The following is a 24458-nucleotide window of genomic DNA, read 5'->3' as shown; positions in this document are numbered from 1 at the left end:
AGCTATAGCCCACAGCCAGATCTTTTGTGCTTTTAGCAATAGCGGTCACAACCTCATGCCTTCACGATAAGATAATTAACATATTCTTCAAATGTGCTCCCCAATATGAAAGAGGCACATCTGTGAAAATTGTCTGTAACAGTGTTCCTTGCTGGAAAGAAGCCCTTGCAGAAGATTCCACCATCTGCAACAGCCTGAGAGGGAGTGTTTCGCTGGAAGTGTCAGTTGTAGCTTGTCATCCTATTTGTCTTGTCTTTATGCCCATGAATCGTCTAAGAACTCATGAAGGGGGTCTCACATGTGGTCTTGCATACGAGACAATGGAGAAACAGAACACCATAGAATCAAGAAGAGAATGTTGAGTTGTTGGATACCTATTGTGTAACAGTAAATGGCATTTCTCGTGAATTAAAAACACTCTCTTCTTCGAAGGATACACTTTTCTCTCTCCCGTGTCTATTGTGGCTCCTAGATAAATCAAAAACTGCACAGGAGTTGAAACTGACTAGATTGATCAATAGTAGTGGTTCTTAACCTGTGATCCAGCGACCTGTTGGGGTCCGCAAAGCCCAGTCAGGAGATCCGTGACTGCTTAGAAAATTAAATATTAACAGATTAATAAAGAGTAGATAAATAAAGAAGCAAAATGTACAACTGAAAAATGTAAAATGTTCTGTTAATGTGCAAAAATTTGAAATTTTAGGCAAAAATTAGGTGAGTGTCCTCAGATTGATTTATAGGACCAATGCAACTGCATCAAAAAATATACAGTATAAACAACAAGTGGTTGCAATTGAATTTAGAAAAGTTACAGCCTTCATATTAAAAGTATAATTATTTTTTATACCTGTTATTGAATTAAATAACGATTTTATAATATATATATTTGTTTTATGAACTCTTGGTTCTGTATTTTTTGTGTATTGTTTTGTGGTTCAAATCATTGAAGATGCTTCGGCTGGGGCACCGGGCTTCCAGTAATGATTCAGTGGGGGTCCCTGGGTTCAGTAATGATTACGTGGGGGCCCACAGAAGTCAAAAGGTTAAGAATCACTGAACTAGAGACCCAGTCTGTGTAGCAACATTGTTATGGTGCTTCACCTTCAACTGACTGTGAGCTTTGATTAGCCAGTCGTCCAGGAAAGGGTAGACACATAACACATGTTTTCGAAGGTGAAGAGCCACTAAGGCCATGCATTTGAGCCCAAATGGTAGCACTAACATTGGAAGTGTGACTTTCTAACCACAGATCTAAGATTCTTCCTGTGATGCTTTGCTATGGAGACGTGAATGTAACCATCTTGCAGATCTATAATACACACACAGTCCTTTTTCTATAAATGGGGATACATCTGAAGAAACCAGGATCTCAAAGTTTTGTCTTTTGATTTGGCTGTTGATGAGACCCAGTACTAGTAATGAGCTGAATTACTATTTCCGGCCTTTCTTGTATAGTGGGGTGTACCTGGGATGAACACAATGTGCTTTTTGAGGTGGTGGTACCAGTTTGATTGCATGTACAGTAGAACCAGCGTTTCCTTCCAAGGGGGAAATTTGCTGCTTCGATGTTGATTTGGGATGGTCAAACTGTGGTTTGGCTTTGAAATACAGAGAGTACCCATTACTCACAATATGTAGCACTCACTTGTACTTTGTAGTTGTCTCCACTCCTCCAGGTGCCAAGATTCTTGTTCCTCCCAATGGACTGGCAAATGGAGGGGGTGGAGGGTACAAGGCTGTCGTCTATTTTCTGAGGAACATCTTCCTGGTGGGTTTGAAGGTCTTGAAGGTGTTGCTTTAGGTTTCAAGGGTTTGCATTGGTACTGGTACCTCTGGCCTTGCTGATGCAGATGTTGCACCTTAGAGAGCCCACAAGGACAATGAACACTATATGGGAAGTACCATATCTCTAGATTTCCACTGCTGAGTAAAAAACCTCCTCTTCTAGGTCTTTGGACTTCAAGGTTTCCTCTTAATTTTTCATTTTAATCCTTTACTTTTCTGTATGCTGGCTACATAAGTCAACACCTGAAAATGGGAAGTTCATTATTTTTTTATTAAGCTATTGGTTTAAGAGTCATCAACCTAAGCTAAGATGATCTGTGAAGGGAAGCTCAATGGCCGTAATTTGTGCAGTGGAGGCTTAGATGTTTTAAGAAGGCACGTAGAAGTTGCACTTGCCAGGGTCAAGAACTTATCTTCTGCTATTTCAAGCAGATGTCATGCCAAAGGGAGAAAGAGTTGTAAAACAATGAACATTAAAGATTAATCGCTTCTAAAGGAATGTTTAATTTAGCTGCTTCCATAACGAGCATATCATGGAAGGTGGTATTGTAGTCCATCGGCAACACTCCAGAAGAAGAAATGGCAAGAGGCATCAGTTTATAGGACATAAGGTAGTCATTCTCTGAGTGGGTGCATGATACAGAACTTGAATGAGATCTATGCCTTCTGTGTTTTTCACGAGAGTGCAGGAAGTAACAATTCCCCTGTGGAAATTAAAGAGCTTCATGGGAAATTACTGCAGAAGGAAATTGAGGTGGCACCTAATTGGTGACATGGATGTCAGACATTTTAGGTAGTGACCAAGGCAGGTTAACAGACTCCAAGTGCAGAGGAAATTAACCCTTCCCATGCTGGGACAATGAAGTGATGGGGGCCCAATAGAAGCTCAGTCTCCTTTGGAGAAAGTCACAGCCTTTTCTTAGGCATTTGTGTGACAGGCTATGTTGCTAACCATCAGCATCGATCTTGGTAACTTCGAGAAACATACTAGTGATTCTAGTCTTGTAATGTGGAGCAATGACACTGAGTGAATACACAGAATCAACTGTGAAAGAGACGCAGAATACAAAGTTTCTCAGTGTTGCTGAAGATGGTGTCACTCTCATTTTGTGCCACTTCGAAGTCCACAACCTGGAGCAATAGAGCAATAAGTATTAAGAACTAAGAACTACATATGCAAACCTGAACTGAAGTTGATGATTAACTCACGTAGAAAAGAGATCACAGGGAAAGCATAAAGAAAATCTTTCGACTATCTTATATACAGTGCATTGCCCAAGGACTGAGGTGCCAGTAATCAGGAGGCATAAAAAGGGCTCTTTCTGTTTTCTTTTGTAGCAAACAAATCGATTTATGTATGGCCCCAGAAAGAGAAGTTGTCTGCCAATATCTCACCATTTGGAATCCACTTGTTTTGTAACAGATGATGGCCTCATTCAGCTGCTTTTGTGTTTTGCAGTACTGGAGTTGCATTGACATCATACAAATCCCTCTTGTAATCATCCAGTGGCAAATCGTCTGAGCCGCCTGAGAAAGCGCTTAGGGGCTCCAGGTCTGATGGCAGGAAATGATTCAAGCATGCAAATTTATGAGAGATAGATTGAGGAAGAACTAACAGAGTGACTGCAATGGATCTGAGAAAAGAAATCCGAGGAATTGCTAACACAAGAATGAACAGCATGGACTCTTTTTAGTTGGCAAATGTAAAGGAGGCACGGTGAGAAAATAAACAAACTAACCAAGTCCCCATGTTATGCACTAGGTTTTCAAAAGTACTCATGCTCATTATGCAGACTAGTAAAAAAAACAGAAAATGCTACAAAGTACCTCTTTCCATATTAAACATCTGCCCTTATTACAATAGAAGATGAATATCTATCACATGTGGTATAACACTACTCTAGGGTATGATTAATACCTTTTATCCCCAATAATATGGTGAATACCCCAGTTTCTGGGCCCTTTTTCTTGATAAATTTCAGAATATTTCACCTGCTAGTATTTTTAGAAAAAATAGCATGGTTGTGATAATTATGACATAAATTGCAACGAGGGCCATAGTAAACATAGTATAGTAATTAAAGTAGCCTGTTAACAATTAAATGGGCCAAGGAGAAGTAACATAGAGCACAGAGGAAGCTATCCATGGGTTAGTCAGATTGTGCACACTTAACATACACAATTGAGAGTGTAACTGAAATAAAGGCACTGGGAATTAATATATGTTCAGAATACAATGAATCTGATTACAATTAGTATAGTTCTTGCCTTACCATCTCAGTCTTGTCACCTTTTTCTCTTAGGAAAAACATGTTAGATTTTCTTAACAGAATTACGTACCATCTCAAACAACAGACGCACTAATTTTTCAGACTCTCCCCTGTATTTAGATGTCAGCGTAGAAGAAGAAACGTTGAAAAATGTTGTCCCACACTCTGTGGCAACAGCTTTTGCTAGCATGGTTTTACCAGTCCCCGGAGGTCCGACCATCAGCACACCCTGAATTAGTATAAAATAAAATGTAGGAAAGAAATCAAGGAATATCATCATAGCACAATGGATGTAAAAACTGAACACGGAGTATGTGATTGCAATGGTAACTTTAACAGCATAAACAATTTCAAATTTAGGGGTAGACATATATAGAAATATAAACTACACAAATATGATTTAATTCATTTTTGGTCTGTCAATGTACATATTTAGAATTGCTAGTTTATTTAGAGCTTTGCTTTTTTACTGAAAGTTCAAGAGTATTTGAACCACTGGGAAATGGAAAATGCAATGTATATGTAAGAAGAGAAATAATCGTCAATAAAATAATATTTCTTCTGTGTGATGTAAAATGGTATTGCCTTCTACTGTACAGCATGTATGTATGTATGTGTGTATGTTTGTGATATCTGAATAGTGCAAACTAGGCCAAAAAGACAGCATAGAATTGTACAGGGTCAAAGGCAATCAGACAATGAGTAATAGGAGAAAAGGCTGTTTTTGGATTGTTACTGCATTGTGATCTAGTGTTCTTTAAAGAGGTGTGTCTTGCTCTTTATTAAATTGTGGTAGCGTTGGGGCGATCATTATTAATACAGGGATATTGTACCAAATCCTGTTTGTCTATCCGTGGGTGTGTTGAGATCGACTAGAGATGGTAAGCTTCTCAACAATATAAGCAGGGGTGTTGTTAAACATGGCTTTATTAATGACACAGAAGGGTTAGAAGATGGTCTGGGATGGTAACAGGAGCCACTGGAGTTTCATCAGGATGGGGGGTGATATGATCATATTTCCTCAAGCCCATGATGAGACATGCAGTGGCATGCATGATGTTCTTAAGGAGTGGTGTATGGTGTCTAGGAAGCCATGGAGCAAGATGTAACCTTGAAAAACAGTTCTGAAGCCACTTTCTGGAAGATACGTTTTCACTTTCTTTGGAAGAGAGAACTGGTATCAGGCCCTTATTGGGTTTTAGCAATGGTTTATTTGAGAGTGAGGCTGGTGTTCAAGGTGACTCCAAATGACTTGGCATTGGGCAAATTTTGGGTTTCAAAGCCATCAAGTTTCAGCCAGGGTTGTACTATTTCTTGCTTGTTGTTCTTGGCAAATGACAGCAATTCTGTCATAGCTGGATTGTGCTTCAGGTAGCTGGATATCCTGGTCTGGAAGACATGCAGACATTGTTTAAGGTGCTGGCTTTCTTTGAGGTAGAACTGTGTGTCATCAGCATACTGGTGAATCATGATACTACTATCTATGAGGTGTAGGAAAGTACCCTCTTTTTGGCATGTTACCCCCAATTTCTGTATGATGTCAGCATGTTTGACTTTGTTCACTGGGATACTGCTAACCAGGAACCAAGTGATTATGCTCTCTCTCCTCTAAATGTTGTCACTGCATACTGGTAACCCAGTATTTCACCGAAAATTGGCATACTGGTCCCCCCTTATAAGTTCTTAGTATATGGTGCCGAGGTACCCAGGGCACCGGGGTTCCAGTGGTTCCCTATGGGCTGTAGCATTTCTTTTGCCACCCATAGGGAGCCCATGCAAAGGATTCTACATGACTGCCATGGCAGCCAGTGTGGAATGGTGCATGCACCCTTTCACTGGCATTTACACAGCACCAGGTCACTTATAAGTCACCCATATTGTAGACCTTCTAGCCCTGAAGGCTGGGTGCAGTGTACCTGTGTGTGAGGGCACCCCTGCACTAGCAGAGGTGCCCCTGCGACCCCCAAGACCATTTTCCCAGACTTTGTGAGTGCGGGAACACCATTTTACGCGTGCACTGGACAAAGGTCACTACCTATGTCCAACTTCACAATGGTAACTCTGAATATGGCACGTTTGGTATCAAATATTTTGGAATCATACCCCAAGGCTTTTCAAGCACTGGTGGTATGATTCCATGCACTCTGGGGGCTCCTTACAGGACCACCAGTACTGCCATTACAGACTTCTGAGGTTTTCCAGGCAGCCCCAGCTGCTGCCACCTCACAGACAGGTTTCTGCCCTCCTGTTGCTCAAGCAGCTCGAGCCCAGGAAGGCAGAACAAATAATTTCCTTTGGGAGAGGGGTGTTACACCCTCTCCCTTTGGAAATAAGTTCTAGGCATGGGAGGAGTAGCCTCCCAGAGCCTCTGGAAATACTTTGAAGGGCACAGATGGTGCCCTCCTTGCATATCCAGTCTACACCAGTTCAGGGACCCCCAGGCCCTTCTCTGGCATGAAACTAGATAAAGGAAAGGGGAGTGGCCACTCCCCTGTCCATCACCACCCCAGGTGTGGTGCTCCAAGCTCCTCCAGAGTGTCCCTCGGTTTTGCCATCTTGGATTTCAAGTCGGCAGGGAACTCTGGGAGCATCTGAGTGGCCAGTGCCAGCAGGTGATTTCAGAGCCCTCCCCTGATAGATGCTTACTTGTGTAGCTGACCAATCCCCCTTTCAGGGCTATTTAGGGTCTCTCTCTTGCTCTTGGGTGGTTCTTCAGATTCGGATTGCAAGTCTCCAGCAGGAATCCTCTACATCCTTTACTTCACCTTCTTACAGAAGAAACTGCATCTGGACCCTCCAGGAACCCTACAAACTGCAACATTGTATCTTCAGCTCCTGCCAGCAACTGCAACTGTTTAAAGGTCGTGCATCCTCGAGGACTGTCTGTCTTCAGCCTGCACCAGAAGAACAAAGGAATCTCCCATAAAGTGAAGGAGTCACTTCCCTGCTTCAGCAGGCACCCCTCTGAAGCGACGACCGGTGGCGTGGGTCCCCTCTCCTAAAGAAGTTTGTGGATCCAGCAACACGGGTGGTGGGCTGAAGTGGTCCCGATGTCTAACTGTCCAATTTTGGTGGAGGTAAGAGATTGTCCCCCCATGAAAGACAGTACACTCCAGTGCACCACGTGTTTTGCAGTTGCCAAGGCTTGTTGGCATCCTTACATGAAGTTCTTCGTGCACTGTGCAGCTCTGGCCCCCAGCTGTGGGACTCCTGTGCACACTGCCTGGCCATCTAAGGGCTCTCTGAGTTGCTGAGAGCCCCCTCTGACTTCCCACTCCTGGGAATAGTCCCCAGGTCCATCCTGGTCCTGGGCAGCACAATTTTACGTAACAGCATGCTTTGCGTGTGTCAAGGCTTGTTGGCAGAATCCAGTGACGCAAAGCAGACTGCAAATATCCATTCGGTGTGGGACATCTTCTGCACCAACCAGGAACCCTCATCTGTCTTGTTGGGTGCAAAACTGACTGTTGTTCCTCACCAGTGGTTCCTCTTTTGCACCTTCATCCAGGCTAGAAGGGGCTCCTGTTCTCCCTGGACTCTTCAGTGCTTCTTGGACTAGATCCCATTCTTCCACAAGTATTCAGGTCCAGGAATCCATTGTTGGCGTCTTACAGTCTCTTCTGGTTCTTGAATAATCTTCTTTCTCGTGTTCTTGTGTGTTCTAGGAAAGTTACTGTGATTTACTCTTGCTTTCCTGGGCTCTAGGGTGGGTTCTGTTATTTACCTGTGGTGTTTTCTAATACTCCCAGCGCCCCTCTACACACTACACTTGCCTAGGTGGGAAACCGACTTTCGCATCCCACTTTCTTAGCATATGGTTTACGTTCCCCCTAGGCCCATTTCTAACAATTGTGATTTTCACTATTTACACTGTTTCCTAACTGTTTTTACAGCTATTTTTTGCACACTAGTACATATCATTTGTGTATTACTTATCTCCTAAGGGAGTATAGTCTCTAGGGTATTTTTGGCATTTGTTTAACCGAAATAAAGTACCTTTATTTTGGTAACACTGAGTATTTTCTTTCATGGGTGTGAGTACTGTGTGACTACAGTGGTATTGCATGAGGTTTGCATGTCTCCTAGTTAGGCCTTGACTGCTCATCCCCACTAACCCTAGAGAGCCTGGCTTCTAGACACTGTTTACATTTCACTAATAAGGGATAACTGGACCTGGTATACAGTGTAAGTACCTTAGGTACTCACTACAAACCAGGCCAGCCTCCTACGTGAGTATAGTTCCAAGGTCTTTGAACTGCAGGTTGAAGATGACAGCAGGCAGCATGGAGCCCTGGGGTAATCTGTAGGGGATAGAGATCTTTTAGGACCAAGGGGTGCCCATGTGAACAAACTAGTGTTCACTGGAAATGTAAGAGCAGAACCAGTGAAGAAAGGATAGTGCCAGTGAATTCCATTTGAAACTCCAGGGTTTGAATGTAGGTTGGCTGGTCAACCGAACCGAAGGCAGCTGCGACGCCCAGCAATTATCAAGAGACAGAGGTCATCTTCAATTACAAGCAGGAACACATCATCTAGGATGCTTAAGGTACCATCTCCGTGCTGCAGCATGATCTGAAGCCATACTGGTAGCCATGCGGGAGACGGATAGCACAGATTTAAAAGATCTTACCATTTAAGGATAGGTAAAAGGTGCTTTGGTAGTTGGTCAGGTCATCTGGGTTTCTTTAGCAGTGGGAGGGGGGTTAGGTTTCTTTAGTAGTGGGAGGATCTGGCTTGTCTCGAGAGTTTCTGTAAAGATGATTTGAGTGAGGGAGGCATTGATAATGGTGACTAGAGGTGGGAGAGAAAATCCCCAAAGAGAACTTTGATGAAGAAAATGTGTAAGGCATTACAGTCATAGAAAGTGGCTTTGAAGTTTGGATTGCCTAATGGTTTAGGATTTATATGTAGTATATTCACTGGAAACAGTATGTATAAGTAAGTGAAATATTTTTATATTTTCGTTTATTTGCTAAGTTTCCGTCATAAGTAAGGAAAATTATAAAACAAAACAATTGTCCCTCAGTTATGACCTGCAATAGTTAATAATTGTGTCAATTATCCTCTTTATATTCTTAATTTTTAAGAAATATTAGTTGTGCATAATACATCTAAGCAGCTCATGTTTCACACACAGAATCTCAAAACTTGTCTTTCATTGACCCCAAGATCCTTGGACTAACCTGCTAGGGTAACTACAGCTATATATCCAAAGACATCACTGTCTGTCATCCTTCAAATGCAGCCTTAATTTAAGCAACCCGTCATCAATCTGGACAGGAAGTGAAACCATAGGATTTTCCATCATCCATCTACACAAGAAGTGAATCACTGCACAGGAATTGGCATAACTAGTTCCGCCAATACTCTTTTTAAAAGAAACAACCAGAGAGGTTAGTTTCCCATTATTCATATGCACAGGAAGTGACAGCACTGGATTTCAAATCATTGTTCTGCACAGGAAGTGACATCACTAGTTTCCAGCAAAACTGTATTAACGTAATGGAGGCGTTAGTGTGGACGCAAGCAGTAGGCATGCCACTGACATGCCCAAGGCACTCCAAAGCAAAGCGCATCTGCACCCTAGCAGTGCTCTGCACCAGGACCACTTGCTTTCTTCCTACCCACCTATCTCCTTTGAATACTCTGCCGAGACCCTTCGTACCCTGAATCCTGAGTGCACCTCCCAGTGCTGCCACCATGCCTAACCACCCAAAACTCAAGGTGCTTTCTTCTGCGCCATCTGCCATTTCACATCCTCCTTCCCACACCAAACGTACTCCCTTCCACACACCTCATACACCCTATATGCTCAACACATACAACCACACACACCCTATCCCCACCTACACCACACCCCTCTGCATCCTGCATACTCCTCAACACTCACTCCCTCATTAAACTACCCCCTGAAATGTAGGATCTGCTACACAACATCTTATCAGATCTGCACTTCCTGATAGAAATCTAGCTGACTCCCTAGTATGCCCCCCCCCCTTTATTGCCACAGCAACCTGCCAACACCCCCTCTAGACACAAGACTGCAAGACAGGACAGGACAAACAGACACAGAGGCAGAATTGCTATCATCTTAAAGAATCCATCAAATGCTCAGCAATATTGGAAAGCACCACCAGCAACATGGAACACTTGATCTTCAAACGTCTCATCACTGCCAACTACACCCTGAGCAGCACCTTCACCTGCCACGCTCCTGGACCATGCACTAAGCTCAGCAGAATCATTGAGGACTAAGTGGCCCTCCCGCCCTGATCCTCGACTCCAGTGTCTTCATACTCCTAGGTGACCTCAGCTACCACCTGGAGGAACTCACTGATCCCAACAAAACCATCCTCTTTGAGTATCTATCCAAACTTGCACTCACATTAGCAGCTGGACACATACTGAACAAAATCTTCATCAGCTTTCAAAACATCACAGTAGACAAGCCCACATCCAATCACATGATCTGAGTACACCCTCATCAACTTCAGCCTATCCATCCCACACCACCACAGAAGCACCATCACCAGATTATCACAACAGGACTGGAACAAGACATCAGAAGCATCCTGGTCTTCCAGACTCCTACAGGCCACAACAACAACCTCCTAAAATCCATCTCCAACTTCATTGCCTGGATCACTGGCCATACAGATACCCTGTCTCCTCTTAAAGCCAACAAAGCCACAAGAACCAGACCCCAACCAAGATGTACATGGAAGAGCTCAGGCTCGCCCCAACCTCACTGCAAACAACTTGAATGCAGATGGAGACAAAGTCAGAACAACACCAATAATAACATCTCAGATGGTACCCATCAGCAAATCAGAGACATGAAATGCTCCACGCTCAGTGACTGCATCGAAAGCAGAACCAACAGCACCAAGGAAATCTTTACCATAGTGAAAGACTTCACCTCGGTGGCAATCTCCATCAGTGTAACCTACTCTCAGGAGCTCTGCAGCCAGCTGTCCTTATGGTTCAGCAACAAGATCACCGGCATCTACGAACACTTTGAGCCCCAAACAGACCCTTCCACTCTCGCAGCCGTCCTGCCCATTTCTACAAACACCCAGAGGGCCACCCTGAAGACCTGGCCCACCACCACAGCTCCAGCAACTGCAATAACCATGCAGTCCATACACTCTGGGTCACCCTAGAACCCCGGCCCCCACATCTTCATCAAAGGACTGGACATTTTCCTGTCAATCCACCATCCTTCCCACAATTACTACTAAAACGTTGCCAAAGGTGAGGAGGTCACCAAGGTTCGGAAGAGGGGAGGGTCTGCACAGAAAAGATAGGAGTCTGGGAGACAAAGGCTTTTGTGCGTAAGTATGTGAATAGCGTTTTGTAGTAGGAGAGAAGTATTATTGGATGGCGCAGACCTGCCACTTCTGCTTCGGGAATTGGAGGGTTTCTGAGAGTTTTGGGGAAAAACAAGTTATCTTCTTTGTGGAGGTGTATGAGAATGAATTGATACAGGGGTTAGGTGGAAAAGCAATACATTCCGATACCTGGTCATACAATTATTACGTCAGAGGGGCAATAGAAGCTCAAAGTGGTCAGGATACTATTGGGAACTGAGTAGTTTGATAGGGTTCTGGAACACTCTGCAATTCTCTATTGTGGGACAAGTGTCCCTACCTACCTATGTGTTTACACAAAATGCAAGCTCAATGACCACAATATCAGAAATGCTGTTCAAAAAATTGGACAGCTGGTTTGGGAGAGCAAGCAAAGTAGGGTTATGCTGGGACCAGTGAAAATGAATTGGGAAAAGGGTGGCCATAGCTTCTGGACCTAGTGGTGTGTATCATCTGGCATCCAGCATGCAGCATAATGGATGGATAAAGAGAAGAAATATAACAATAAACTAATATTGGGTACACAATGCAGGGTCCCTCCTAGAAAGTAGCTTATGATGGGGGAAATCACATACCAATTGCATACTCTTACATAATTAGACTGGTAGAGCCCATCTGGTTTGCAGCAGTTCAAAAAATCACATGGAAACTGTCATTCACACAAGATACAGACCTGTAAAGTATATAACCTTTTTTTTTTTAAATGATACCATGGCATCAGTGCAAAGGAGGGAGGAGGCAGTGAGAAGTTGAGCCATCTGCATTCCAAAGGCAAGTTTGTCACCTTTGCTGAGACCAAGGAAAGTTTTAGGGTGAGACAGGATACTCCCAGCAATATACCACATTAGCCCAAAGATCAATAGATGGAAAGGGTTTCTCAAATGTTCCACAGGACAGTCAATCAATGCTGAAACATACTCACCTACTGCAGAGGAGTAGATATGCAACTACCTCTATAGAGCAGTGAAGACTGACACAAGTGGGAAACCCTCAAGAATAAGAACAGAATGGGAGGAGTGTACACAACGAATAACAAAACAGGAATGGGAAAAGTGCCTGCATACAAGTCAAGACAATCCAGTGCACTGCAAGGATCAAGTTAGTCCATTCTTCTTCTACTCCTCCTTGCTTGTGCTGATGGTTGTTTTGATGCTGACACAGTATTTTGAATTGCAGAGGCAGCTGCATGTGCTTGAGCATCAACCTGTGTTCACCATGCCTGCTTCGGTTTCCTTTGTCCAATCCATGGCCTCATGAAGCCGCGTGCAGGCGCATATGACCAGATCTCTGCTTCTTCGCACACATATGATTGCTTATCAGCTCACTACCAACCACTGGCTAACAAAACATGCAGCACCAAGCACCACCACAATCAACATGATAACTACTGGACAATGCTCTCCACCCCTGGCCGGCACCTCATCAACGAGGATGGCACAGCACACTGCAATTTTTTGTAACTCTCCACAATGGTGACATCTTTTATGTTTTGACTCTTTGTTCATCTAATGCCTGACTTTACATTGGGCTAGTCATTCATCCACTTGCTAATTACTCCTTTGCACACTGAATAGGGCACACTGTGTTTTATGTACCCTCTGCACTATGAACTTGGGTTGGTCCACTCAGCACTATGGCAGTGTTGCAGAGAGTTAACTATTTATTTATCTAAAGCTTGTAGTTTGTGGAGACTGTGAAAACTAACCTATGACTGAATGCTGCATTATCCATTTCATTATTTATCAACTTTGGATTGTAAATTGAAGCCTTTAGTTGCTCTGTGTGGCAGCTGTGATGCTGCTGCCTTGGTGTTTGTTACCACAGGACCAATGGCATTACACAAATTGTCAGATTTCCACCTTCCCACAGACATCAGGCACCCTTGAAGGAAGGAGGTCCTTTGTAAAGGCTAAGGTGGGATGGGACCATAGAGGAGACAGAGACTAATATTATAAACATGAAAACGTGATCTTCAAAGCACACCCAAGCTGTACGGTTAGCAAAAGATGCAGAGAGTAAAGGAGATGTGCGACAGGTGTAACTCAGCTTAGAATGAGAGAAGCACAACATGAGCTTTAATCAGCATTTGATAATTGCTGCTCTATTCTATGTAAACTACTGTAAATTGTCACACATAGCTGCTTTGTATGTGAATTTCTGTTGAGACTGAGGAATGACATAGGTACATTTGTAAAAAGAAAATGCATTTGTTTTCCAAAAGAGACAGTGCAGTAAAATACATCTGCATAAAGCTGTCCTGCTACAATATACATGTAGTCCTATCACCACAGTTGTACCATGGTATTTTAGGATGCCAGTCTTATCAGCTGGAAATCTGAAAAATAATAAAGCAACTGGTTATTCCTTTTAAGGCTTCCTAATTAGCATGTTACAATGAGAATTACAGCATTCTTCTATTTGACCATTACTTTGTGAAAAAGGTCTCAAAATGACTGTCCCTACCTGTTGCTGCTATACAAGAAACAATAGATAGATATGAAGGAAAGATTGTTAGAAACAGTAACAAAATCTCACCTTCCATGGTCTTCGGATACCTTTGAAAAAATCTGGCATCCACATTGGAAGGACAACAGCTTCTCTAAGTAACTTCTTGGCTTCTTCTAGGTCTGCTATGTCCTCCCTGTGAAAAACACAAAAATAACCCTAATAAACTTATCAACTGTTTGTTATTACTATTCCCAACAAAATTGAAACATTTTAGGGCTAGTAAAATGTTTCATTAATGAAAGTTTGTATGATCAAAGACCTACATATTCATGCCACAGTTGGTAGCCATCATTCAAGTCACACTCCGACATTGCATGGATTCAATTGCTAGAACATGAACTAATGTTTTGTAATAAGCAACAAATGCTGTATGATAACAACTCAAAGAATATGTGAAGATGTATAGGGAAATTTATTAGCCTTGAAGATACAGGCATTCACCAGGAGTGATCAACTTTAATTACAGAAGTTCAACAGAACATTCTAATCATCTCACACAGCCCACAATACCTCTTAACCCTTATTCCAAGCGACTAACAATACATAGGCTCATCAGACCACTACATGATTTGCTAATAAAGGACAGAATTGTAGACCAGTATGGAAGAGGGTGTTGCAGACAGTAGGACATGCAGTCTAGGAGATCAGGACAAAAGGTGAGTAGGTACTTTTAAAGAGAAGTGGCTGCTCTTCTCAGTACCTCCTCCCAGCTTGTGAAGTCATCAGCCACAAGTGTGAAGGTAAGGTTGTCTCATGACACTGGATAGTCTCATGAACATCCAGTTTGGAGGTATTCCCAGAGTAGCTTTCGTACCACATGGAGACACTGCTGTGCAGCAGAGAAGAAAACAAAGTGCTACGCTGCACAAGGGAGGAGACACCAAGAACTAGTAATGGGTTGCTGTGCTTCGCAAATGGGCTTCTAGGCAATGCCAAGTAACTACCAATAACAAAGGAGGCATCAAAATGAACAAAGGAGTTATGGCTAGCACCAGTGAGGAGTTGTACTCCAGGAAGGAGGTTCTCTGAACATGGCTGTTTGTTGACCATTGTTCTCAGTCAAAAGTCTGTTCCTAGGCATGAGTGGCAGATGTTTGATGTTACTGGAATGCAAAGTGATTCAGGAGATTTGTCTACATAATACTGCAGACAAGGCTTAGGCCTTAATGCACTTCAGACAACTGTTGTGTTGTAGATGTTTCTTTTGTGACTCTTTGATCTGTAGCAAATGGCTAATATGTTGACCATATACTACTTAATCTTTCTGCTAAACTCTTCTGTAGGAAAGTGCCTCTTTTGGCATGGTTACCGGCCTACTTTTTGTCTGGTATTGATGCAAACTTGACTGAGTGTGTGCTGAGATCCTGCTAACCAGGCGCCAGCACCAGTGTTCTTTCCTTAAACTGTACCATTGTTTCTACAATTGGCACGCTCCTGGCACACACCTCAGTCCCCTCTAAAAGGTACCAGTGGTACCAAGGCGTCTGTGACCAGGGAGGGTCCCTAAGAAGTGCAGCATGTATTGTGCCACCCTAAGGGACCCCTCACCGAACACATGCACCCTGCCATTGCAGATTGTGTGTGCTGGTGGGGAGAAAAAGGTACATTCGACATGGCATCTCTTGCAGGGTGCCATGCCCACAAACCACTGCCTGTGGTATAGGTAAGCAACTCCAAAGGCAGGCCTTACAACCCTAAGGCAAGGTGCACTATACCACAGGTGAGGGCATAGCTGCATGAGCAATATGTCTCTACAGTGTCTAAGTCAATTCTTAGACATTGTAAGTGCAGTGTGGCCATATTAATGACAGGGGCTGGGAGTTTGTCATTATGAACTCCAAAGCTCCATGACAGCTTCACGGAAGGCTGGGAAGTTTGGTATCTAACTTCTCAGCACAATAAACACACACTGATGCCAGTGTTGGATTTATTGTACAATGCACATAGAGAGCATCTTAGAGATGCCCCCTGTATTTTATCCAACCCTTTAGCGCAGAGCTGACCAGTCTGTGCCAGCCTGCCACTACCAAACACGTTTCTGATACCATGGGGTGAGAGCTTTTGTGCTCTCTGGGGTCAGAAACAAAGCCTGCTCTGGGTGGATGTACTTCACACCTCCCCCCTACAGGAACTGTAACTCATTCCTTGACTGTGTGTGTACAACACATGCTTTGCACCACCCTCTAATAAGCCTAACTGCTCAACCACACTACCACAAAAGAGAGCATTAGTTCATTAGTTCAATAGAACATTCAAGCAGTGAAATATGAAAACTTTATCCTGGGCTATACATTCAAGATTTCACCAAGATCACACCAACAAATATGGCAGAGGCCTCGTCATCATCTTGAAGGCAACCATCAGATGCATCGCCACCGACAACAAACCCACACCACTCATGGAATACCACACCTTACAATTACAGACCAATGCCAAGACAATGGTAAAAGGCACCCTCCTATTCCAACCCCCAGGACCTCGACCGGCCTTCTGCAACATTATCCCTAACTTCATCGTCCCCCTAGCCATCGACTTCAATCACTACATCTTACTCAGTAACCTCAATTTCCATGTTGACGACCCAAACTACGCTGACTCTACCACTCTCCTGGAGAACATGAACAACATCAGCCTCAATCAACTGGTCACCAAGGGGGGCAGAAACCACTAGGCACCGGGGATTTTTTGTTTTTTTTGTTTTACAGATGGGGAGTGACCCCTTGGACAAGGGTCGCTCCCCTGGAGGGGAAAATTGTATTTAGGCCATTTCTGCCCCCTTTGGGGGCAGATCGGATGATTTTTGCTACGCCAATCTGCAGAAACCACTAGGCGCCTGGGATTTTTTTTGCGCCAATGTCACGCAGGGGTGCGACCCCGTAGGCAAGGGTCACTCCCGGGGGGGGGGAATTGGGCGGGTGGGGGGCAAATTTATTTTAGGCCATTTCTGCCCCCCTATTATTAGGCCTATCTGCCCCCGGGGGGGCTGAAACCTCTAGGCGCCAGGGCAATTTTCTTTTTTTTTGTTTGTTTTTTTAGAGATGGGGAGCGACCCATTAGGCAAAGGTCGCTCCCCTGAGGGGCAAATTGTATTTAGACCATTTCTGCCCCCCTTGGGGGCAAATCGGCCGATTTTAGGTCAATCTGCCTTCAAGGGGGCAGAAACCACAAGGCACCGGGGATTTTTTTTTTTTGTGCCAATGTCACGCAGGGGAAGCGTCCCCATAGGCAAGGATCGCTCCCGGGGAGGGTTGGTGGGGTGGGGGGGCAAATTTATTTTAGGCCATTTCTGGCCCCCCTGCGGGCAGATCGGCCTATTGTTATTAGGCCGATCTGCCCCTAGGGGGGGCAGAAACCTCTAGGCACCAGGGCAAATTTTTTTTTTGTGTTTTTTTTTTTTTTTTTTTTTTTTTTTTTTAGAGATGAGGAGCGACCCATTAGGCAAGGGTCGCTCCCCTGAGGGGCAAATTGTATTTAGACCAAGCCGACTTTAGGTCAATCTTTCCCCAAGGGGGCAGAAACCACTAGGCACCGGGGATTTTTTTTGGGGCGCCAATGTCACAGGGGGAGCGACCCCGTAGGCAAGGGTCGCTGCCGGGGGAGGGTTGGGGGGGGTGGGGAGGCAAATTTATTTTAGGCCATTTCTGCCCCCCCCCCTGGGGCAGAACGGCCTATTGTTATTAGGCCGATCTGCCCCCGGGGGCAGAAACCTCTAGGCGCCAGGGCAAATTTTGTTTTTGTTTTTTGTTTGTTTGTTTTTTTGGAGATGGGGAGCGACCCATTAGGCAAGGATCGCTCCCCTGGTGGGCAAATTGTATTTAGACCATTTCTGCCCCCCTTGGGGACAGATCGGCCGATTTTAGGTCAATCTGCCCCCAAGGGGGCAGAAACCACTAGGCATCTGGGATTTTTGTGTGTCAATGTCACGCAAGGGGAGCGACCCCGTAGGCAAGGGTCGCTCCCGGGGAGGGGGTCAGGGGGCAAATTTATTTTAGGCCATTTCTGCCCCCCTGGGGCCGGCTGAGCTAGAGGCCAAAATCCACAGGTAGGCACTTTGCAAAAAAAACACCTCTGTTTTCTGTGAAAAAATGTGATGTGTCCACTTTGTGTTTTAGGCCATTTCCTTTCGTGGGCGCTAGGCCTACCCACACAAGTGAGGTACCATTTTTATTGGGAGACTTGGGGGAACGTTGGGTGGAAGGACATTTGTGGCTCCTCTCAGATTCCAGAACTTTCTGTCACAGAAATGAGAGGCATAAGTGTTTTTTTGGCCAAATTTTGAGGTTTGCAAAGGATTCTGGGTAACAGAACCTGCTCAGAGCCCCACAAGTCACCCCATCTTGGATTCCCCTAGGTTTCTAGTTTTCAAAAATGCACTGGTTTGCTAGGTTTCCCCAGGTGCCGGCTGAGCTAGAGGCCAAAATCCAGAGGTAGGCACTGTTTTCTGTGAAAAAATGTGATGTGTCCACGTTGTGTTTTGGGCCATTTCCTTTCGTGGGCGCTAGGCCTACCCACACAAGTGAGGTACCATTTTTATCGGGAGACTTGGGGGAACGCTGGGTGGAAGGCAATTTGTGGCTCCTCTCAGATTCCAGAACTTTCTGTCACCGAAATGTGAGGAAAATGTGTTTGTTTAGCCAAATTTTGAGGTTTGCAAAGGATTCTGGGTAACAGAACCTGGTCAGAGCCCCACAAGTCACCCCATCTTGGATTCCCCTAGGTCTCTAGTTTTCAAAAATGCACAGGTTTCGTAGGTTTCCCTAGGTGCCGGCTGAGCTAGAGGCCAAAATCTACAGGTAGGCATTTTGCAAAAAACACCTCTGTTTTCTTTCAAAAAATGTAATGTGTCCACGTTGTGTTTTGGGGCATTTCCTGTCACGGGCGCTAGGCCTACCCACACAAGTGAGGTATAATTTTTATCGGGAGACTTGGGGGAACATAGAAAAGCAAAACAAGTGTTATTGCCCCTTGTCTTTCTCTACATTTTTTCCTTCCAAATATAAGAGAGCGTATAAAAAAGACGTCTATTTGAGAAATGCCCTGTAATTCACATGCTAGTATGGTCACCCCGGAATTCAGAGATGTGCAAACAACCACTGCTCCTCAACACCTTATCTGTTTTGGAAATACAAAGGTTTTCTTGATAGCTATTTTTCACTCTTTATATTTCAGCAAAGGAATTGCTGTATACCCGGTAGGGTGCAGCTCATTTATTGGCTCTGGGTACCTAGGGTTCTTGATGAACCTACAAGCCCTATATATCCCCGCAACCAGAAGAGTCCAGCAGACGTAACGGTATATTGTTTAAAAAATCTGACATTGCAGGAAAAAGTTACAGAGTAAAATGTAGAGAAAAATTGCTGTTTTTTTACCTCAATTTCAATATTTTTCTTTTTCAGTTGTTATTTTCTGTAGGAAACCCTTGTAGGATCTACACAAATTACCCCTTGCTGAATTCAGAATATTGTCTACTTTTCAGAAATGTTTAGGTTTCTGGAATCCATCATTGGTTTCATGCCCATTTCTGTCACTGACTGGAAGGAGGCTGAAAGCACAAAAAATCATAAAAATGGGGTATGTCCCAGTAAAATGCCAAATTTGTGTTGAACAATTGGGTTTTCTGATTCAAGTCTGCCTGTTCCTGAAAGCTGGGAAGCTGGTGATTGGGTGATTTTAGTACCGCAAACCCTTTGTTGATGCAATTTTCAGGGGAAAAAACCACAAGCCTTCTTCTGCAGCCACTTTTTCCCATTTTTTTGGAAAAAAACGAAATTTTCACTGTATTTTGGCTAATTTCTTGGCGTCCTTCAGGGGAACCCACAAAGTCTGGGTACCTCTAGAATCCCTAGGATGTTGGAAAAAAAGGACACAAATTTGGCTTGGCTAGCTTATGTGGACAAAAAGTTATGAGGGCCTAAGTGCGAACTGCCCCAAATAGCCAAAAAAAGGCCTGGCACAGGAGGGGGGAAAAGGCCTGGCAGCGAAGGGGTTAAAGAACACAAAACATTGAAGAAACAAAACTACTAAAAATTGGAATCCTATTATCATGCTCCATTTCCAAATAATAAGTTTAGCATTGTATATTGGTGCATACATCTTATGCATTATTAGTACATATTACTAGACAGCCAGTCTCATGTTTGGGCCCCAGAAAAGCAGACAAGCTTGATCTATGGTTTTACAGATTACAAAATGAAATGTTAATTGGGTGTTCTGACACAAAAATATCAGTTTCTTTTGTAGAGCTCAAGGGAGAAGAAAATAAGTTATTTACATGTAACTGCAGTTCTCCAGTATTGGTATCTTTCATAGATTCACATGCTTGAATCATTCCCTGACGTTGCATTGAGAGACCCACGGTAACCTAGAAAGTAGTAGAGTACAATCTGCATAGAAGCCAATGTTAGAGACATTCACTTTTGTCGCTTATTAGAATCAATCAAAACAACCTAAAGTCTAGCCAGTAAGGGGACAGCACCCTGTAGAACACTATTAGTAATGGGGTTTCTGGTTGGCTAAGGTATGCACTTAAGCCAGGCCGAACCCACCCACTCTAGTCAGGTCGAGGGGGTTACACATCCAGGATAACCCATGCTTACCCCTTGATAGCTTGGCACAAGCAGTCAGGCCTATCCCAGAGGCAATGTGTAAAGCAATTGTACAACACACATAACACACGTGACGCCCTATTCCCACCACAAAGAAAACACAACACCAAGTTATATAAAAATAAACTGTATTGTACACACCCTTATTAGATCAAATATAACATGTCAGTAATGCCGTGCTACACTACCAGCTGTCAGGACATTACTCAGTTAATGGCACTCTGAAAAAGCCAGCAGTACTCACATGAAACACATAGGTTACTGGTTATTCCGCAACATAAGCAGTAGGTAGGAAAACAATATCTGCAGAAATGCACATATCATTGCAAACACTTCACAAGAAAGCCCAAACAGCATCATGTATGTATATATGAGAAATTACATTGAGCAAATGTCACCACAACATCATAAATGCACATATCATAGAAAACACCACACCAGAAAGGTCAAACAGCATTATGAATGTACATATGAGAAATTACATTGAGCAAATATCACCACCACACTCTGAATGCACATTAAAAATGAAACATTCCCAGCATGGTACATGTCAAGTTCCTGGGGCCACATAAAGGAGCTCCAGTGCTCCTTCTACCATGAATGTGGCCCAAACAGGCTTTGCGGAGACGGGGCCTCCGTTGAGGGTCCCCTTCCATCCTGCGAGCTGTCCTTTTAATGCGAGGGAAGGGGGAGCACCCACCCCTTCCTTTCCAGGAGGGTGATTTCTCCCAGATAATAACCAATGCCTCACCAATGCCAAAAGATTGCCCCCAAGGGTCATGGCAGACTCTCGCGGGGTTGGAGGTGGCATGAAGGTCGCCGTGACCTATGATTACAAGTTCCCGCCTTCCTAGTGCAGCAACTTGGGAAGAGGGACTTACCCTCGACTGCCAGGGTCCTGCTCTGGGGTGACTTCCTCCTTGGACTACGGTCACCTCGTCCGACTCACCCTCAGCTGGGTGGGCCTCCGTTGAGACTTCCTTGCCACCCAGTGAGGACAACAGAAGCTCACGCTGCCTTTCACTCCTCGAGGGACCACCAGTCTCCCCCAGATTGCAATGCTTCTATGCTGCAGGCCCTGGGGCGGCCCAGCGAGGGACTTCCAATGAGGTTTCCCTCCCTCCTGGCTGCCGCTCTCTCACTCCTCTGCAGGCCCACACCCGATGTGGTGTGCGAGCGTCTTGAAGTTGTCGTCCCAGGCCGCAGGGGTGATTACACAAAAAGCGGTGCCAGTCTGTGCCCCGAGGTTGCGCTCCTGTGCCCTGGGGGCACCGATAAGGAGTGCTTCACACTCTTCGGATTTCCTCGACCCACCAGGGTTGAGCCGGTGATTTTCCCAGGCAGCGAAACCGAATCGCTCAGAACACGCTTTTACTCACAATTCAATCAAAAGGGCTCTGCACGCGCTGTATGCACAGCAAGTCAAGCCCTGGGCCATCACGGATGCAGCGCTTTCCACGCGTTGGATTCAAATAAATTAAAAAGCGCCCTAGGCAGGGACAATGCAGCGCTCTTCTTGCGCTTCCACAATTTCTCAAGCAAAGCGCTCTTCCTGCACCACGTTCAGCACAGGGAGAAGCTGCAAGGTCCAGTTCAGTAGTCCAGAAATGTCTCCCTTAACATGGGGAAAATCCCCTGTACTTATATTCAGTTTTGCACAAGTTTTCACAAAAAGGGGAAGAAGAGGTTCCAACCAGTTCCAGCTGGTTCAAGGAGTGTCCCCTTTCTCCCTTAGCACAGGCTCCAGACATCAGTAGGGGTAAACAAGCCCTTTGTGTGAGGCCAGGACACAGCCTTTACAAATGCAGGTGTGCCCAGTCTCTCTTTCTCTTAGCCCAGGGGACCACTCAATATGGAGATGCACCTCTGTGACACCTCCACCTTCAAACAGGCTATCTGAAAAGTATGCACAAAGCCCAGCTGTAACTCTGTCCCAGACGCTGATTGGAGTGAAGCTGCAAAACACCAGAGGCTTAAGCACAGAGAAATGCCCATTTTCTAGAAGTGGCATTTCTATAATGATAATAAAGAAAAAACCCTTAACCAGTAAGCAGCATTTCTCACTACCATTCCAACTATTCCAAACATGCCTAAGCTACCCCTCATGGATCAGACAATAACCCCTAGACGACATAAGGCAGGGCATTTCCATTCAATCCTATGAGCAAGGCAGCACTCACAGCAGCGAGAAACCAAATAGGCTGTTTGTCACTACCAGGACAGGCCACAACACTAGGCACATGTCCTGCCTTCTACATACATAGCACCCTGCCCATAGGGCTAGCTAGGGCCTACCTTATGGGTGACTTACATGTAGCAAAAGGGGAGTTCCAGGGCTTGGAAAGTAAATTTAGATGGCAGGTCCCTGTGGCAGTAAACTGCACATGTGGGCCATTAGCTAGCAGGCTTAAGACAAGTTTGTAAGGCTACTTCTGTCGGTGGCGCAAGCTGCGCTGCAGGCCCGCTAGTAGCATTTAATTTACAGGCCCTGGGCATAGACATAACACTGTACAAGGGACTTACAGATAAATTAAATGTGCCAATTAGGTGTAAGCCAATCATACCAACTTTAGAAGTGCACCTGCACTTTAGCACTGATCAGCAGTGATAAAGTGGTCAGAGTCCTAGCGCCAACAAAAGGTAAAACAAAATAGGAGGAAGGCAAAAAGTTTGGGGAGGACCCTGCAAAAAGTCCAGCAAACACTCACTGCAGAGTTTCCAGTCCCTCAGAGTTTCCCACACAAGGGTGAGGTAGAAGTACAGAGAAATAAAGGGAGCCTCTATGGGGTGGGGGGTGGGGGGGAGGGGGGGCGGTCGTATGTGTATCTATGAAAGATACCAATACTGGACAACTACAGTTACAGGTAAGTAACATATTTTCTTCCCCAGAATTGTCTCTTTCATAGATTCACATGCTTGAATCAGAATAGTTAGCAGTAGCATATGTAAATAACAATGTTATCAAGATGAAATGGATGGTAGGAAGGCATGAATTAGAACTGGGTCACTTTATTGAAATAGATAGCGTAATAAAGCTTGTCCCACTGCAGCTACAGTCTTGTCAGCAGCACCCAGACAGTAATGCTGGGTGAAGGTGTGTCTGCTGGACCATGTTGCTGCTCTGCAGATTTGTTGAATCAGCACACCAGCAAACAGAGCTGTGGATGCAGATACGACTCTTGTAAAATGGACCTTGACTCTGTCCATCAAGGGTTTTCCTGCTTTAACGTGGCAGAATTGAATGCTGGCTACAATCCGCCTCGCAATAGTTGATTCGGAAGCTGGAAATCCTTTTCATAAATTACCAAAAGCTACAAATAACTGGTCGGATTTGTGAAATTGCTTTGTTCTGTGTAAATAGAACTTACTGCAGCTTTTAATGTCCAAGGTGTGAAGAGATCTTTCTGCCATTGTTTGAGGATTTGGAAAAAAATTCTTTAAAGCAATGGGCTCATTAAGATGAAAATCCAAAGGTATTTTAGGTATGACAACTCTGTCCTTCTGGAATTGAATAAAAGGCTCTTTTATGGTAAATGCTTGCAGTCCACCAACTCTTCTAGCTGACGTTAGTGCTAGAAGTAATGCTGTCTTCCAAGTGAGATATTTTAAGTCTGTTTTGTGGAGTGGCTCAAACGGGCTTTCATTAACTGAATTATCATGATATTGAGATGCCAAGAAGTAGGAGGTTCTTTCACAGGAGGGAAAATCCTGAAAAGCCACTTGAGAAACTGTTTGATGATCCTTGCCAACCAAAGCAAAAGTGTTCTGTCAAATCTCCTAAACCAAGATATTACCACTAGATGGATGAATGTGCAAGGCCAGATTTTGCTAGCTATAAGAGATATGGCACAACCTATTTGGGGGCGTTGAGGAAAATGAGTGTAAACCTTTTTGTTGGCACCAAAAACAGAAGCAACTCC

At 44.3% G+C, this 24458-nt stretch overlaps 1 protein-coding gene across 1 annotated transcript in view; it reads right to left on the bottom strand.

Moving 5' to 3' along the window:
• Window positions 1–24458, bottom strand: part of KATNAL1 (katanin catalytic subunit A1 like 1) — a 267909-nt gene that overhangs the window by 134150 nt on the left and 109301 nt on the right. Inside the window, exons 6-7 of the mRNA XM_069202194.1 lie at window positions 13961–14066; window positions 4126–4284 (exon numbers count right to left, since the gene is read on the bottom strand). Coding sequence (XP_069058295.1) covers window positions 4126–4284; window positions 13961–14066 — 265 coding nt within the window. The remainder of the gene's footprint in view (window positions 1–4125; window positions 4285–13960; window positions 14067–24458) is intronic.

This window comes from Pleurodeles waltl, chromosome 8 (genome assembly GCF_031143425.1).
Source record: "Pleurodeles waltl isolate 20211129_DDA chromosome 8, aPleWal1.hap1.20221129, whole genome shotgun sequence".
In the NCBI taxonomy this organism is placed as follows: Eukaryota; Metazoa; Chordata; class Amphibia; order Caudata; family Salamandridae; genus Pleurodeles; species Pleurodeles waltl.
Note: the sequence above shows the minus strand (reverse complement) of the source record. Positions and strands in the feature narration are given on the sequence as shown.